The sequence below is a fragment of the Podarcis erhardii genome (assembly GCF_964252035.2).
Source record: "Podarcis erhardii genome assembly, chromosome: 12".
Taxonomy (NCBI): Eukaryota; Metazoa; Chordata; class Lepidosauria; order Squamata; family Lacertidae; genus Podarcis; species Podarcis erhardii.
In genome coordinates, this window is record NC_138513.1 from 1,358,786 (window position 1) to 1,377,197 (window position 18,412).

At 46.0% G+C, this 18,412-nt stretch overlaps 1 protein-coding gene and 1 long non-coding RNA gene across 2 annotated transcripts in view; both read left to right on the forward strand.

The window, feature by feature from the left end:
• Positions 1–1,193: 1,193 nt before the first annotated feature.
• On the forward strand, positions 1,194–1,751 carry LOC309326136. Its single transcript, XR_014150191.1, has 2 exons — positions 1,194–1,432; positions 1,563–1,751. It is a non-coding gene; the product is annotated as an uncharacterized lncRNA (long non-coding RNA).
• A 2,682-nt stretch (positions 1,752–4,433) lies between these two features.
• LOC309325899 (uncharacterized protein) overlaps positions 4,434–18,412 on the forward strand; it is a 77,726-nt gene continuing 63,747 nt past the window's right edge. Inside the window, exons 1-3 of the mRNA XM_081834249.1 lie at positions 4,434–4,723; positions 8,688–9,330; positions 9,517–9,598. Coding sequence (XP_081690375.1) covers positions 8,914–9,330; positions 9,517–9,598 — 499 coding nt within the window. The 5' untranslated portion in view covers positions 4,434–4,723; positions 8,688–8,913. The remainder of the gene's footprint in view (positions 4,724–8,687; positions 9,331–9,516; positions 9,599–18,412) is intronic.

The window sequence follows — 18,412 nt, forward strand, 5'->3', positions numbered from 1 at the left end:
GGCCACCAGGAAGGCTCCATGACGAACCCTCACCAGTCCTGGTTGCATTGGACCATAATTTTCCTCCCCTCCAGCCATCATCTCCCAGCTTGTTTCCTCGCCCTAACCAGGTCTAACTCTGCGCTGAAGAAGAAGCCTTTTCTTTTCTTGGCCCTCCATCTTCCTTATTTATTTATTTATTTGTTTGTTTGTTTGTTTGTTTATTGCGTGAGTCAGGTTTCCGTTTTCACTGTTTGTGTATTTTTATGTCTGTCTATGTGCAGCCAGTCCTCAGGGACCCCCAGGGAGGAGGATCGTGGCCTTGAGGGCATGGGGCCAATGGAGCTCGTTCTGTCGGGGCTCACTTGTGGGGCGATGGCTGTGCCGGTGGGCAGGCTGCCCCACTTGGCTCTCTCAGGGTGCGCACCAATAATTCAAGCTACACTGCTGTCCTGACCCAGAGGCCCCCTCCCCAAAGTGGATGAAAGGAAACCTACCTTGAACCTTTCCTGTCTTTGCAGAGAGGAAGGGAGCAGGGCCCTCTGCTCCCTGACTTCAGGGTCCCCCCATGCATGGGCAAAACACATACACTCCAACATCTCACTGATTCAAATAGGGACGTCCTGTGCCCTAGCCACTCTAGGCAGCTTCCAACATATATGAAAACATCATAAAACGTTAAGCAAAAATGCTTCCCTATGCAGGATTGCCTTCAGACGGCTTGGGGGTTGGATAGCTCGGCATCTCCCTCCGACACATCTCCAATGAAAAAAGGGATGCCCTAAAGGAAAATGGCTCCTGCCAACTTCGAAAAGCTCCTGCCAGTTCGAAAGCACGTCAGAGTGCAAGTAGATAAATAGGTACCGCTCCGGCGGGAAGGTAAACGGCGTTTCCGTGAGCTGCTCTGGTTCGCCAGAAGCGGCTTAGTCCTGCTGGCCACATGACCTGGAAACTGTACGCCGGCTCCCTTGGCCAATAAAGCGAGATGAGCGCCGCAATCCCAGAGTCGGCCATGACTGGACCTAATGGTCAGGGGTCCCTTTACCTTTAAGGGAGAATGGGGCATTCCGGGATAAAATCAGAAACCAGGACAGCGTCTCTAAATCAGGGACAGCCCTGGAACATAGGGGCACTTGGAGGGTGTGCGAACAGGCCCTGCATGCACACACCCCTACTGCCCTGTGACTCCCCCTTCTCCCCAATACAGAAACAGAAGAAGAAGAAGAAGAAGAAGAAGAAGAAGAAGAAGAAGAAGAAGAAGAAGAAGAAGAAGACGATGACCTAGGCCACCCATCTTATTCTTTGGAAAGCAGGCGTTCCGGAGGAGCCCAGAGCATCGCGCACAGCCAGAGATGCTTTATTTTGAGGGACCCTCCTGGCTGGCCTCTGAGCTGCTCCCTCCCTTGGCCAGGAACAGGAGGAGGAGCAAGCAGGGGAAAAGGCTCTGCAAGAAGTAGGCAACCCCATCCTAGAGGGAGAGGGTTGGAAGAGGAGTGGGGGGGGGGGAATCCTCTTTGGCATTATGAATAGCCAAAGAAGAAAAGCTCTGGTGCAGAGCATTAATCTCTTCCATCTCTTCTCAGGCAGAAGGTTCTAGGGGTTGCGCCAACCTTGTGGGGTAGGACCATTGTGGAGCTGGAAAACCTTTGTTGAGCATCTGACACCTGGCTATGAAACCTCACCCGTCTCCTCAGGGGAACCTCCAAGGAAGCAAAATACACCACCATCTTACCACCAGAAAGTTCTTCCTGATAAAAAAATTCCTTCCAGTAGCACCTTAGAGAGCAACTAATGTTTTGTAGATGGTATATTATAGATGGTACATTACACCGGCAAAATTGGCAAAAATGTATAAAACATGTAACAAGTGCTGGAAATGTAAAGAGAAAGAAGGAACATTCTACCATTCATGGTGGGAATGTAAGAAAGTAAAGAGTTTCTGGGAAGCAATCTATAATGAATTGAAAAAGATGTTAAAATATACTTTTGTTAAGAAACCAGAAGCCTTTCTTTTAGGGATTACAGGAAAAGAAATAAGAAGAAAAGACTATAAACTCTTCCAGTATGCAGTTACGGCAGCAAGAATTTTATTGGCCCAGAAATGGAAACAAGAGGAAATACCAACAATTCAAGAATGGAGAATGAAACTGACTGACTATGCGGAACTGGACAAACTGACTGGGAAAATAAGATATGCCCGAAACCAAAAGTTCATCGAGGATTGGGGAAAATTTGTAGATTATCTGAAAAATATATGTGAGGTGCAAACAACGCTAGTGGGGTTTCAAGAAGCACTGTAAAATTTTAAGAGGTATTGTTAAAGGAAAATAGAAAAGGGAGGGAAGACTAATGGCTATGCAATTAAAGGAATGCGTATTGAAGGGTAAAAATGGATGATTACCAGAGAAGCTGAAGGAAGACCAAAATTTGTACTTTGTTAAAATCAGTTAAAATCTGGATAAAATTGTATGATTGGATTGAAAAATAATAAAAATTTATTATAAAAAAAAATAGAGACCAACTAAGTTTGTTATTGGTATGAGCTTTCATGTGTATCTGAAGAAGTGTTCATGCACATGAAAGCTCATACCAATAACAAACTTAGTTGCTTCTCTAAGGTGCTACTGGAAGGAATTTTTTTTATTTTGTTTTGACTACGGCAGACCAACACGGCTACCTACCTGTAACTTCTTCCTCATATTTAGTCACAATCTCCTTTCTTGTAACTTGAGGCCATGGGTTCAGGTCCTCCCCTCCAGAGCAGCAGAAAACAAGCTTGCTCCATCTTCCATGAGACAGCCCTTGAGATATTGGGAGGTGGCATTTGCATATTTCATTCTGCCAGATCTCAGTGAGGAGTAAGAAGACAAATAGTTCCTGCTTTTTTGTCACTGAAGATGGGAGACGCTACATCTACCCCAGTAAATATTCATATTGCTTTTTAGTTGTGTTTTAGTTCCTTCTCTTATCCAGCATATTATATTGCATTGCACTTTGAATTTTGTGGAATATGAAAAACTACAATGTGTAAGATATAAAAGGAGCAATAAAAAAAATACAATTAAATATCATGCAGTCTCTAGCAGAGAACATTGGCTAGGGCCTGGGGCTGATAACATTGAGGTCATGAGTTCTGGGCAGCTGTATATTCCTGCATTGCAGGGGGTTGGACTAAATCTTCAGAGCCCCTTCCCACTCTACAATTCTGGGATTCTGCCACAAAAGCTACAATAAACTGAATGAAATCATTAAGTGGCCAGAAATTTTCAAGTGGCTTCTGGTGGTGGGAGTTTGGAAAACCCTGCCGTAAGCTGTGCTGAGCACTTGGGCTGAGAAGCAGCATGCGCACCACCTCAAGGTATCCTTACACACCTGTCCAGTTGTGGGCCAGCGTGGTCCGGGATCGGTATGAGTCCAATGGGCACCTGGAGAGGAGGTCGCTCCAAGGAGACACCAGCCAGGTCCCAGAGGTGAGGGGGGAGACTTCATCAGGCAAGGCCTCCTTCCACCTGCCTTGCTCCACCCTCTAGTCTCTGCTTCTCAATGTGTCTTGTATTATTTTATGTACTGTGGATTGCCGTTGTTTTATTGATTATAGTTTAGAAATTAGTGTAACTGTTGAGTGGATTTCTGTTTAACTTTTATATGTTGATATTATTATTATTATTATTTTATACTATTCTAATGATCATTGAAGGGATGTGGGTGGCGCTGTGGGTTAAACCACAGAGCCTAGGCCTTGCCGATCAGAAGGTCGATAGTTCGAATCCCCACAACGGGGTGAGCTCCTGTTGTTCAGTCCCCGCTCCTGCCAACCTAGCAGTTCGAAAGCATGAAGTGCAAGTAGATAAATAGGTACCACTCCGGCGGGAAGGTAAACGGCGTTTCCGTGCGCTGCTCTGGTTTGCCAGAAGCGGCTTAGTCATGCTGGCTACATGACCCAGAAGCTGTACGCCGGCTCCCTCGGCCAATAAAGCGAGATGAGCGCCGCAACCCCAGAGTCGGTCGCGACTGGACCTAATGGTCAGGGGTCCCTTTACCTTTTAATGATCGTTGAATGTTCCCTTTTTTGATGTAGGTTGCTTGTTTTAAAGTTTTGTTTTATTATCACATTTTTGCCTTGCATTAGATTGTTATAAGATGTACATTTTTTGTTTCTTCAGCTTGTAAAACGCCTTGAGTACTGTAAGATAGAAAGGCGGTACACAAATTAAAAATGAGGAGGAGGAGGAGGAGGAGGATGATGCTGAAGGTGCCCTCCTTGCGGAAGCTCAGCAGGTCGATGGTGACAGTTTGCAAACTGGTGTTCCAAATCGCAGCGAGGGTTTTCTTGCTCCTTTCCCTCCACCTCTCTTATTCTAGGATTCTAGCAAGGGGTTCCCTGCTCCTTGCACAGATTTTCCCCACTGCCAGCTGCTCCTTCTGTTTCTGGCCAAGGAAGGGGGCAGCTCAGAGCCCAGCCAGGAGCCCCCCCTCAATAAAGCCTCTCCTCCGGGTGTGCGCAATGCACAGATCTGCTTTGGAGAGAGGAAGAAGAGGGGTGAGCTTGGTGCCCTCGGCTTGCCAAGGGTTAAACGGAGCCGAGCTGGATTACTAGAGAGGAGAGGAAATAAAGGCGGGGGGGGGGGCAGGTCCTCTGGAGCAAAAGCACCTCCTTGCAAAGCCCGTCCCTGCAAAGGGAGGCTGGTGCTTTTTGTCTTGTCTGCGGCGCAAGCGCTGCCTCCGTGGCGCATTCCGGGATCTGGTGAGTCTGGGGGAGAAGTGGGGGCGGGGGGGGTCCCAGGGCTGCAGGGGCACGATGCATGGGGGGGGCGCTGTTCAGCTGAGGCAATGGGGGGCCCCCCAAGTCAGGAAGCAGAGGGTCCTCCCCGCTTCCTCTCCGCAAAGATAGGGAGGGGGCGAGTGTGCAGGAGCTCTGCAACTCTGTTCTTCCAGGGTGGCAAGACGCTGCCATTTTGGGGAGAACATAATGGAATGCAGATAAGCCCATTTCAGATTTGTGAATCGGTCACACTTGTCGGCGGGGGTTGTAGCCAGAAGGAGACAGTCGGGCACAAAAGATACGCAGAACAACAACAATGAAAGCCTGACGTTTGCCATTCAGTGTTGGAAAGTCGAGGGCAGACAAAAGAAAGAGCTGCGTCATGGGGCAAAGAGTTAAACCGAGGGAACTCCCTCCCACTGGAGGATGGGATGGGCACCAATCCAGACGGCTTTCCAGAGAGGAGGAGGAGGCCAGTGCAGGGAGGAGGAGAGGGATGTGGGTGGCAGTTCTGTGCGCTTTCCTCTCAGGTCCCAGAGTGAGCTTTGAAGCATCTTCACCCGGGTGGAGATTCTCTGCATCTGCTCCTACTTGCTGCTACCAAAGTGATGGAGGAGGAGATATTAAAATACAGCAATACATCAAACATTAAAAGCTTCCCTGAACAGGGCTGCCTTCAGATGTCTTCTAAAAGTCTAAAAGTCAGGTAGTTGTTCTCTTTGACATCTGATGGGAGGGCGTTCCACAGGGCGGGTGCCACTACCGAGAAGGCCCTCTGCCTGGTTCCCTGTAACCTCACTTCTCGCAGTGAAAGAACCGCCAGAAGGCCCTCAGCGCTGGACCTCAGTTCAGATGCTTCTGAACTCCAGTTGCTGGAAAACCACAGGCAGGGAGGAAGTTGTTCTTGCTGGGGGGCTTCCTGGAAGAGGCCCCTGTAAGAACAGGAGGGGGGACTCAATAGGAAGTCCCATTGGCCTGATCCCACAGGACTCTCTGATGCTGAGTTTCTCCAGATGCAAGCCAACCCTCTGTTGTCCTTCAGTTAGAAGGAAAGCTTTCCCCACCACCCATTCATCCCACAGGGGTCTTCTCCAGACTTTGACACATGCAGCCTTTCAGGTGTCCCCAGGATCTTTGGAGGCTGAACAGAAAGCCCTGCTCAGAAGCCCTAGAGGTCTCCCCATCCAAGGCAGGAGAGGAAAGGAACCTGAGATGGGGGTGAAAGAGGCAGCCTCCCCCCATTGCTGTAGCTACTGGAAGACCCCCTCCCCATCAGCTATAGTTCCCTGAATTCCCTGGCACACAGTACAGTTTATTAAAGCACACTTGGAGGGTGTCTCCTAGCAGCTCTCAGCCTCCTTAAGAAAGCACAGATCCCAGGATTCTTAGGAATCTCAAGTGGGTTGATCCTGTTTTGCAGATGCAGAGCAGGTGTGGACCTGGAAGTGTGTGTTGTCTGTTCCCTTCCTTTTTGGAATACTGGTTTATTGGGTTTAATAAACAAGGATCACAGGAGGAATAAAGGATACGAAAAAATAGACTGAGTGTTCTCTTGTCATCTGTGCATCACAAAACCGCACAATAAGTGTATGGGAATGTCTACAACACCTGGATCATTATTAGTGTACGAGTTCTTGGTTCATGAATTGGTTTAATCAAAACCAGAAAAGGGGGAAAGAGGAGAGAGCAGAGTTCACAGTAACAGTCCACATTTCCTGGCCAAACGCCTTGTCAGGAGCCCTTGGAGTTAGTTGTGCTTAGGTCAAGAGTGAGGCAGAGTTGTTTTTTTCTCTTATGTTACCAATAAAACAATGTAAGGTGCAGATCAACCACACTGAGCCAAATGGTGTTTCTGGAGGCAGACATCCTGGATTTAGAAGGTCATGACTTAAAATTCAGCTGGCCTGCATGTCTTGATATGGGAAGGCAAAAATTTATAGAAGTTTTATTAACTACGGTATATCCTTAGGAAGAATCGGTACAGAGTTAGGGAGAAATATAAAAATCTGCTGGAAAGGAAAACACCTTTATGGCTCTCTCCTATTGAGGCTATTACAAGAAAGAGAATTAATATGGACAGACAATGGGCAACTTACAGGGAATTGCTGTATTTTACAGAGGGGGAAAGTGGAAAGTGTAAGGAGCCATGTGACAGATTGGCTACAGTATTATCAGTTACATGAAATGTTTAGAACAGACAGGAAAGAATGTTTTTTGGACCAAAGCTCACGCTTTGAAAAAGAACTTTTACAAAATGAAGAAAAACTCTTACCTAAAATGTACAATCTGTTATTAGATTGGGAAACAAAAGACAAGCTTGTTAAAGCTTCCATGACACACTGGGCAATAGATCTAGGACATAATAGGATTTGAATCTCTGGGGAAAACTATGGAAAAGCGATTTGAAGTTCACAGCATGTTATTCCTTGAAAGAAAACTCCCTGAAAATGATTCACAGATGGTATCTAACTCTGTGTAGACTTGCTAAGATGTACAAGACTGAATCAGCTAAGTGATGGAGATCTAATGAGGCTGAGGGTACGTTCCATCATATGTGGTGGTCTTGTAAAAAAGTAAAAGAGTATTGGGAAATCATTTATAATGAATTGAAAAAAAATGTTTAAAAGTACTTTTCCAAAAAACACACACACCCCAGAGTCCTTTTTGTTGGGATAATTCAGATGGAAATTTCCAGGTGTCAAAAAATGTTATTTATTGCCACCCGTATTTCGTTAGCCCCAAAATGGAAAACTAGTGACGTCCCAACCAAAGAAGAATGGCAACTCAAGTTGACAGAATATGCGCAGCTTGCAGACTTGTAGAATAAGAGAACAAGAAGAATAGACATTTAGAAAAGACTGGAATATATGGGGGGGGGGAATGTGTAAACTTGAAAACGCTGGCAGCATTAAGATAAATTCAACAGTGTAAATGAGTTCTGAGGGATGTAAAAATGAAATACTAAATGGTTTAGTTTATATAAGATATGTGGGGATTTATGTTTTGCAATTTGAACCATGGAAGGAGAAGAAGGGAAGTCACTGATATTTTAAGGTAAAATGTAAAATAGAAAAACAATAAGCATTATATAATTTCTCTCTCTCATGATGCTGTAATGTTTGTGCGCTTTGTTTTGCCAAAATCTCAAAGGGAGAACATTTCCAATTCCAACAAGCTCTCCCACTTTCTTGAGGTTCTATGTGTATCTTGAGGCTTCCCCCCCCCACTTGAGGCTTTATGTTATTGTTGTAAAGCTTGTCATTATTATTACAAGCAGCCCCCCCCCTTTAGTTCGCCCCATTCCTGCCCTGCCCCATTCCGCCTCTTTCCTTGACATTTTCATGCTGCTTCCTGGTTCTTGACACTGAACATGTTCCGGGTTCTGTGTCCCTGGGAGGTTTGCCTGTTCCTCTGCTCCATTTATTACCCAGGACAAGTTACATCAGTGGTAAAATTCCATCTTAAAAAGAGTTAAAACAAATGACAGCCACAGGAATAGGATGGGTCTGGATTGTCTCAGGTGTCAGAGGCCTTGGTGAAGAGGGGAAGGAGCTAGACTCTTCCCTCTGGGGAGGGAATTTCCCAACCTGAGAACCGCCCCCAGGATGCTCTGTCTTGGGCCACACCACACTCCAAACTCGGGGGGGGGGGGTTGAAACAACCAAGAGGGACCCCTCTGCCACCCTCCCCCCAAGAGGGTCACTAGTGAAGGATAGTGAATCCTTCATGTGAGCACCCTGAATTGAGCCTCACGTCAAAATTGCACCCCATACAAATTACTCGCCTGCCAATCTCAGTTTGACGCCATTCATTCATTGATAACGCTGAAAGGAAGGCACAAGTAGGCTGATTCATTTGACAGAAATCCCTTCTGTTACCTGCACATTTTGCATAGTAACTTTCCTTCCAAGAGGTAGAAACTTACATCTTCCCTTTTTTTGTGTAGGTGAAAGCACAGAGTCTGGGATGTGGAGTCCAGCCTGTTTCCGAGCAAGACTCCTCCATTCTTCTTCAGGGAACCTATTTGTTCTCCAAGCCGTGTATGAATTTTATTATGGTACAATGTATTTCCTTTTGTAGAATTTGCTAGCAGCTCTACTTAGGACCGAGAGAACTTGGCCAGAAGACCAAAGGATTCCTTCCAATCTCTTGAGGGATTTCTGAGAGCCCAGATGGATGAGCAATACTCAGCTGGCCCTGAAGCAGGAAGAGGCCATGCCGTCCAAACAGGGAGCAGTGGGGGATTATGGAAAAGCTCTGTGCAGAAGATCCTGGGTGAGGAGGACACTCTCCGCTCAGATGTGCAGAGCCAGCAGTTGAGGCAGTTGTGCCACCAGGAGACTGAAGGACCCCGAGAGGTTTGTGGTCAATTCTACCACCTTGACCATCAGTGGCTGAAGCCAGAAAGGCACACGAAAACTGAGATGCTGGACCTGGTGATCTTGGAACAGTTCCTGGCTGTCCTTCCACCAGAGATGGAGAGCTGGGTGAGGGAATGTGGAGCGGAGACCAGTTCCCAGGCGGTGGCCCTGGCCGAAGGATTCCTCCTGAGTCAGGCAGAGGAGAGGAAGCAGGCAGAGAGAAAGCAGGTGAGAGAGACTGTCCTCTGGATACTCCCAAGGGACTCTGAACAGGAGGGAGAGTGCCTCCTAATTTTCTAATAGTGGCTCATCTTTTTAGAAAGCATTCAAGGAAGTTTAAGTTTAGGGTTAGTGTTTACATCTGCCTCTTTTCTAATTCTCCCCATTCTCTGTTTTTAAACCTTGCTCTTTCAGGGAAAGGATCCATTTTCAGAAATGGCCTTAGATTCATCTGAGGCAGAGAGGACCCCATTGGACACCAGAGAGAGGCCACTGGGTAAGGTGGAATATGTCTGGAGGCAGCTGGAGGATGGATGGCAGCTAACAGATTGAGGTTGAATCCTGACAAGACAGAAGTACTGTTTTGGGGGGACGGGGTGGGCAGGTGTGGTCCTGAATGGGGTAACTGTGCCTCTGAAGGACCAGGTGCGCAGCCTGGGAGTCATTTTGGACTCACTGCTATCCATGGAGGCACAGGTCAATTCTGTGTCCAGTCCGGCTGTCTACCAGCTCCATCAGATACGCAGGATGAGACCCTACCTGCCCACGGACTGTCTTGCCAGAGTGGTGCATGCTCTGCTTATCTCCCACTTGGACTACTGCAATTCACACTACATGGGGCTACCTTTGAAGGTGACCTGGAAAATACAATTAATCCAGAATGTGGCAGCTAGACTGGTGACTGGGAGTGGCTGCCAAGACCACATAACACCAGTCCTGAGACCTACATTGGCTCCCAGTATGTTTCCGAGCACGATTCAAAGTGTTGGTGCTGACCTTGAAAGCCCTAAACGGCCTCTTCACCCCCATCACTTAGCTTGGACACTGAGGTCCTCCTCCGAGGATCTTCTGGCAGTTCCCTCCCTGCAAGAAGTGAAGCAACAGGGAACCAGGGAGGGCCTTCTCAGTACTGGCACCCTCCCTGTGGAACACCCTCCGTTTAGATGTCAAGGAGATAACGAACTATACAGCTTTTAGAAGACATCCGAAGGCAGCCTTGTATCAGGAAGTTTGTAATGTTTGGTGCTTTATTATGTTTTAAATATACTGTAAGCAACCCAGAGTGACTGGGGAAACCCAGTCAGATGGGCAGGGTATAAATAATACTACTAATATTGTTATTATTGTTATTGTTATTATTATGTATTTTTACACAGCTTAAATACGAAATGGCTACAAACAGCCCAGTGCATGCAGCAGGTGAGGCTTTTTCTATGGCCAAGCTGTAGTTAGAGATGCCCTTCTTCACTCATGGCTTCCTACTTACCTCTGTCAGGTGACACAAGGATACTGGCAAGGCTTCCTCATCCATCTTCTTATGCTGGTGGAGGGGAAGCAGCAGCTCTGGAACCAGACCAGGTAGGGATAAGGATTGTTTGGGGGGAGGAGGCCGAGAGAGGGGGCAGGCCAGGGGTCTCTGGGCCTAAACGAATCTCTTTGGCTCATCTCTTGTCTTCTGTCAAAACTGCCCTTAACAAAGGCTTAAAATGCCATTCCAGGAGGTTTATGTGCTGAGAATGATGAACAACCACCTCATGTTCACTAGCCTTATGAACGTTGCTAGTGTTATTTATCAGTAGCTTCAGTTTTATTTATAAGTTTATCATTTAATGCTAAAAAAGCTTCTAAGCAGTTGACAAACCATACGAAACAGTGGCCAGGATTCACCTAAGCAGCCCCATCAGTTACACAATGGAGCTTCCTCGCCCCCCCCCCCACTTTCCCCTGTGCCCACAGCCAGAATGCTTTGAGGAACCCCACACGGAGTTCTACCCATTTACCCCAAGTTTAATACCCATCGTTAAAATATACAATAAGAGAATTCCATTAAGACGTTCAAATAAGCACCCATAGTTAAAATGTACAGCAAAACAATCCCATTAAAACTACATATCAGTTAAGAGGCAGAAAACAGCAGAACGACATGTGGAAGATAATCTTCATGCTGTCTGACAGCAAGACATTTTTCTTCTTCTCTTAGGGTCCAGTGTGCTTTGAAGATATAGCTGTTTATTTCACGGATGAGGAGTGGGCCTTGCTGGATCCTGACCAGAGAGCTCTGCATAATGAAGTCATGGAGGAGAATCGTGGGATCCTGGACTCTCTCAGTAAGACTGCCCATTTGATCATAATATCTGTTTTGAAATGCGATACAGTCATACCTCGGGTTACAGCCACTTCAGGTTGCATTTTTGGGGGTTACGGACCGCCGAAACGTGGAAGTACCGGAAGGGGTTACTTCCGGGTTTTGGAGGTTGCACGTGCGCAGAAGTGCATTCTGACGTTCTCTCAGAATGTCTGTCTGATTCTGAGGAGGAAGGACAGGCAGAGACAGTGCTGGGTTATAGACTCTGGAGCCAGCAGGCATCTCATAACAGCCACCTGCTGTCGAGATGTGGAATTGCAGAGTCTATAACCCAGCACATTTCACTGTCCTTCCTGGAGCAGTCCTCAAATTTTGCCAGTGAGGCCGTCAGCTGATAAGAACCGTCATTGTCTAAGTCACGTACTCCTTGCGGCTTCCCACGCCTGGCTGCCTTCCTGGACTGGCTGCCATGGAAACCTGGCTGATTCCCATGGGAAGCGACCTTGAAAGCATCCTGTCCAGCCTCTCTGCTCCTCTGGGGGCAGGAGCGATGCAGATGGTCAGGAGAACTGCAAACATAACACCAACGAGCGGAAAAACACTGCCCAGGGCTCCTTCCAGCCGGCTTGGCCCCCCTTCTTCCGGAAGAGCTCTTTGTGCCAGCCCTGCCCCCTCTGATACGGCATTCCTCCTCGTCACACACAGTGGAAAACTTTTCTCTGCGTAAACTTGGCCACGCCTCAGGAATGTGAGACGTCACTCAGAACTTCTTAACCCTGTAAGTTCTGAATCTATCCACACTTTACACAGAAGCGCCAAATCTCAACCCATGCGGATCACGTTCATAACCCGAGCTTCCACTGTACATATCTTTAAGTGATTCTGACACCCCCACAGCTACCCTTGAATTATCTGTCTTCTTGAACTCTAAATAGGCTGGCCTGAACTGCCCTGCGCTTTTAAATGTAGGCTTCAGAGTTGTTAGGGAACTTGAAGTAGATTCTGTCACATTTTTTGTTTTGGTTTATGCTTCCCACATTTTTGGTTGACCAACGAGATTACTGACATTTGAAATAGCACAAATTATATGACTGGGCCAAGCAAAATCAATAGATATGTATTGCCAGTCAACAGCAGTGAACCCTGGGGTAAGACCTTCAGTTCTTCCTCTATCACAAGCCTTCATGAGCATTGTTCAATAGTTTGGGACTGCATTTTTTCCTGAGAATATCTAATCAATTTCTCCCTTTGTTGCAGGTGGTGATGAATTGCTAATTAAAAACGAGGAAGAGCATGACGAAATCCAAATAGTGGAAAATCCTTATATATATTCAGATTGCTGGGAGAGCTTCTTTCAGAGCTCCCATTCCACTCCCCTTCAAAACATTCCCATTGGGAATAAACCATATCAGTGCTTGGAATGTGGAAAAAGTTTTGGGCAGCGTGCCCACCTCAAGGGCCACCAGATTATTCATACTGGGGAGAAACCATATCAGTGCTTGGAATGCGGAAAGCGTTTCAGTCGGAGCACCCATCTCACTTCCCACCAAAGATTTCATACAGGAGAGAAACCGTATCAGTGCTTGCAGTGTGGGAAAAGGTTCAGTCAGAGTGCAAATCTAACTTCCCACCAAAGATTTCATACTGGGGAGAAACCCTTTCAGTGCATAGAATGTGGAAAGAAGTTCAGTCGGACAGCCAATCTCATTTCCCATCAAAGAATCCATACAGGAGAGAAACCCTATGAGTGCTTGGAATGTGGAAAGAGCTTCAATGCGAGTTCCAGCCTCACCGTCCATCAAAGAATTCATACAGGGGAGAAACCATATCAGTGCTTGGAATGTGGAAAGTGCTTCAGTCACAGGCCTGGTCTCACGGTCCATCAAAGTATTCATACTGGGGAGAAACCTTATCTCTGCTCAGAATGTGGAAAGAGCTTCAGTAAGAGAGCCCATCTCACATCCCATGAAAGAATTCATACAGGGGAGAAACCGTATCTCTGCTCAGAATGTGGAAAAAGTTTCAGTCAGAGTTCCCATCTCAAGGGCCATCAAAGAATTCATACAGGGGAGAAACTCTATCAGTGCTTGGATTGTGGGAAGAGCTTCAGTCATAGTGCCAAACTCTCTTCCCACAAAATATTTCATATTGGGGAGAAACCATTTCAGTGTTTGGAATATGGAAAGAGCTTCATTGCGGATTCTAATCTTAAGGGAGACCACAACCCAATCCACACAATGGAGAAGCCATATCAATATTTGGAGAGTTCAGAGATGTTCGATCAGAAGGAAAGTCTCTCTTCGCATCAAAGAATTCACAGCAGGGAGAAACCCTATCAGTGCTTGGAATGTGGAAAGAGCTTCACCCAAAAACTAAGCCTCATTTCCCATCAAATTATTCATACAGGGGAGGTACCATATCAGTGTCTGGAATGTGGAAAGAGCTTTAATACAATCACAAACTTCCGTCGACATAAATATATTCACAGTGAGGTAAAACCGTATCAGTGCTTGGAATGTGGAAAGGGCTTCGGTCGGAAAGAAAGTCTCACTTCCCATCAAAGAATTCACACAGGGGAGAAACCCTATCAGTGCTTGAAATGTGGGAAAAGATTCAGTCAGAGTGCCCATCTCACTTCCCATGAAAGAACTCATACAGGGGAGAAACCCTATCAGTGCTTGAAATGCGGAAAGAGGTTCAGTCAGAGAACCCATCTCATTTCCCATCAAAGAACTCACATCGGGTAGAATCAAAGGATTGTAGAGCTGGACGGGACCCAGTGCTATCTGGTCCAATTCACCTCTTACCGTCAGAACGTTTTTCCTCATTTTTAGTTGGAATCTGCTTTCTTGTAACCTGGATCCATTGGTACATGTCCGACCCTCCAGAGCAGGAGAAAATAAGTTTGCTCCATCTTCTATGTGATAGCTTTTTAGATATTTGAGGATGCCTATCATCTCTTCTCTTTTTCAGTACATACCCAAATACCGTTACTGTTCCTCATCAGGCTTGGTTTCCAGACCCTTGATCATCTTGGTCGCTCTCCTCAGAACCCATTCCAACTTGTCAATATCCTTCTTAAATTGTGGTGCCCAGAACTGAACAAAGGATTCCAGGTGTGGTCTGAGGAAGGCAGAACAGATTGGTACTATTACTTCCCTTGATCTGGACACACTAGACTTCTGCTGCTGCAGCCTGGAATAGCATTAAGTGAATTTGCTGCTGCATCACTTTGTTTTCTCATGATCAGCTTGTGGCAAGCCAGGAGACTCCACCTTATATTTGTGCAACTGGTTCTTCTTGCCTAACTGCAGAACCTGACATTTGTCCTATTTGAAATCCATTTATTCAGCTTCATGGCCAAATTGGGATTTGAACCCAAGTCTCCCAGGGTTCCTGAAGCCCTTATCACTATACCTAATCACTTGCTCTCTAGTAACACTCTTGGAAAATTTGCATGCTTGTGCATCTCCTTAATGTTTGTGTGTAGTGTTCTGGTGTTTTGTATTTAAAGTTGTATACACCTGTATCAAAGTAATTAATGTAATAGTGGTAAGTAAGTAGAATGGTGGTTTTAAGGAAATTTTAGTTAGGGCGTGGGAGGGGGGGGTAGGAACGCTGAAGTGGGAGATTATTGGCTCCGAGCTTGAAAGCACCAAACTGAGCAGTTTTCACATAAATCACAACAAGATCTAAGATAAAGATTCGGTTCAGAAACTTCAGCTGGTGCGGAATTCAGCAGCCAGGTTGCTCACAGGAGCAAGATGGTCTGAGCATCTTACACCGATCCTGGTCTGACTGCACTGGCTACCGATTAGTTTCTGGGCCCAATTCAAAGTGTTAGTTTTGACCTATAAAGCCTTAAATGGCTCAGGACCATAATACCTCAAGGACTGACTTTTTCTATATGAACCCACACGGACCCTGAGATCATCTTCTGAATCCCTCCTTCATATGCCTCCTCCTCGAGAGGTCTGGAGGGTGGCAACACGAGAGCGGGGTCTTCTCTGCAGTGGCTCCCCGTCTGTGGAATGCTCTCCTCAGGGAAGTTCGTCTGGCACCTTCATTATACACCTTTAGGTGCCAGGCAAAAGCCGTCCTTTTTAACCAGGCCTTTGGTTAACATCCAATACCCTTTTAAAATGTAGCTCTTTTGGGGGGGAGTATTATTAGATTATTGCTTTTATTTTTATTTTATATACTGTGATCTTTTTATGTGAACTGCCCTGAGACCTCCAGGTATAGGGTGGTATATAAATTCAATAAATAGTAAAATAATAAAGATAATAAAGATACAAAAAACTCGACAGCGACAACCCCTCACCCAAAAAGCCCCTAAGCCCCAGAGACTGTTCAACAGGCTCAGCCATTGCAGCTGGAGTCAGTCCATCAGTCCGCCCAGGCCAGGTGGGAAAAGGCCTGCAAGGCAGGGAGCAGCTCTCCTGAGATGGTCTATAGTCGCTTCAGTAGAGATAGGTGGAGAGTGAAAGTAGGGGTTGTTTTGAAGCAGTGTTGCATTGGGTAGATTAGCAGTAAAGGAACAGCTTTATAATACCCCTTGTTAGGGATGCGGGTGGCGCTGTGGTCTAAACCACAGAGCCTAGGACTTGCCGATCAGAAGGTTGGTGGTTCGAATCCCCACGACGGGGTGAGCTCCCGTTGCTCAGTCCCTGCTCCTGCCAACCTAGCAGTTCGAAAGCACGTCAAAGTGCAAGTAGATAAATAGGTACCGCTCCAGCGGGAAGGTAAACGGCGTTTCCGTGCACTGCTCTGGTTCGCCAGATGCGGCTTAGTCATGCTGGCCACATGACCCGGAAAAACTGTCTGCGGACAAACGCCGGCTCCCTCGGCCTATAGGGCGAGGTGAGTGCAGCAACCCCAGAGTCATCCACGACTGTCAGGGGTCCCTTTACCCCTTGTTATAGTTGGGGGAAGAGGTGGGAGTTCGTGATTTGATTCCTGTTCTTGTTTTTATCATCATGCACTTGGTGTTTTTATATTGTATATTTATGTTGTGTATCGCCCTGAGATCTGCGGGTTAAGGGCGGTGTACAAATGTAATAAAATAAATAAATAAACTATTAAAAAAGAAAGAAACAGGAACATTTGAAAACATGCATTTATGTACACAAAGTTACCTGGGAACCCTTGTTATCTATCATATCTCTCTCTCTCTCTCTCATCTATCTATCTATCTATCTATCTATCTATCTATCTATCTATCTATCATCTATCTATCTATCTATCTATCTATCTATCTATCTATCTGAGTTGCATTCCACTACACACCTCCTCCTTTGCTATGTTAGGGGCGAAGTGTTCAGATAAGAGTTCTCTGTGATGACAGACAGAATCAAGGGGGTGTTTGGTGAAAAACCTAGTAAAGACTCGGGTCAAAGCTTTGCACCTTGGCTCAAGTGGGAAGGGGGCACAGGCCTGGGGGGCAGTGTCGGAGCAAATCTGAACAAGGAGAATCACCAATTCATGGAACAAACCCCATGAATGACTGTTTTGGACACACCAAGTGGAATGGAAGAAGCAGAAATCAAAGGAATGGTATTTCTAAATTAGTATGATACATCATGGCCTACAGGAATGGGTTCGGAAGATATGGAACTGGATACGGATTAATGAATATTCAACAAAAAATAAATGGGCTAAAAGTATTTTGAAGTATGAAGATATGTTACCCTTAATGTTAAGGGGCTTCGAGTATCCAAGAAATCACATTATGGACTCATGTTCAGCTTGTGGTCTGCTAAGACCCCTAGATCCTTTTCACATGTACTGTTGCCAAGGCAGGTTTCCCTTGTCTTATACTGGTGCAGCTGGTTTGTCCTGCCCAAGTGCAGAACCTGACATTTGTCCCTATTGAAATTCATTTATTGCATTAATGTACCACTGATTTCTCTAAGGAGCTTGAGGTGGTGCCACATGGCTCTCCCCCTCCTCATTTAATCTGACAATAACCCTGTGAGGTAGGTGAGGCTGTGAAGCTCAGGTACATATACACATTCGAAGGAGGCTTTGTCACAACAGACATTGGTCTTTGACTATTGGAAGAAAAAGAACGTGCAAATATTGACACTAAAATACATCACTTAACAGTGAAGCAAAACTGGAGCCGTGGTGGTGAGGATTGTGGTAGGTGAGGCTTTTATGGACAGAACCAATTGGGACTGCACTTTGCCATCCATCCATGTTGACAGCTGCCCAGTGATGCTACTATAAAAAAGCAGATCTAATGGTTCATGACAAAAGCCAAAATAAAACAAGACCTCATTAGTATCTCAAATACAGTATTAGTAGTAAAACAAACGTAACATTTCAGTTGTATATTCTACTGTATTTGTATTGACCCTTTGCTGTAGTGCAGCGTTTCTCAAACTTGGGTCTCCAGCTGGTTTTGGACTACAACTCCCATCATCCAGAGGCTGATGGGAATTGTAGTACAAAAACAGCTGGGGAACCCTGCTCCAGGACTTGATCATTGGGACAGAAGCAGCTAATAGTACAGTAGAAACAGCCTCCAGGAACTGCAAAACAGACTCTGAGAGTGCACAGAGGGAGTAGTGCCAACAGGGGAGCCAACTCTGCTCCACACAATACATTTGCCCCACAATCAGAGATATCCGTGATAAAAGGAGGCAAACCTGACGGATCCAATAACAGACAGATCTCATCCAAGACAGGCCTCTGTTTTGGCATAGTTGGCTCAGACCCCATCCAGGTATATTTAGAGCAGTTTAAGGCTGCAATCCAAAACTGTTAGTCTACACTTGGTCCCATTGCTCAGAGGAATTTGCTTCTGGGTAGAAATGCTTAGGACTGTGATGTAAACTCAACCATCGATCAAGATGCCAATAATAATGACAATAATAATAATAATTTATTTATACCCCACCCATCTGGCTGGGTTTCCCCAGCCATTCTGGGCGGCTTCCAACAAAGATTAAAAATACATTAAAATGTCACACATTAAAAACTTCCCCGAATCATCATCAT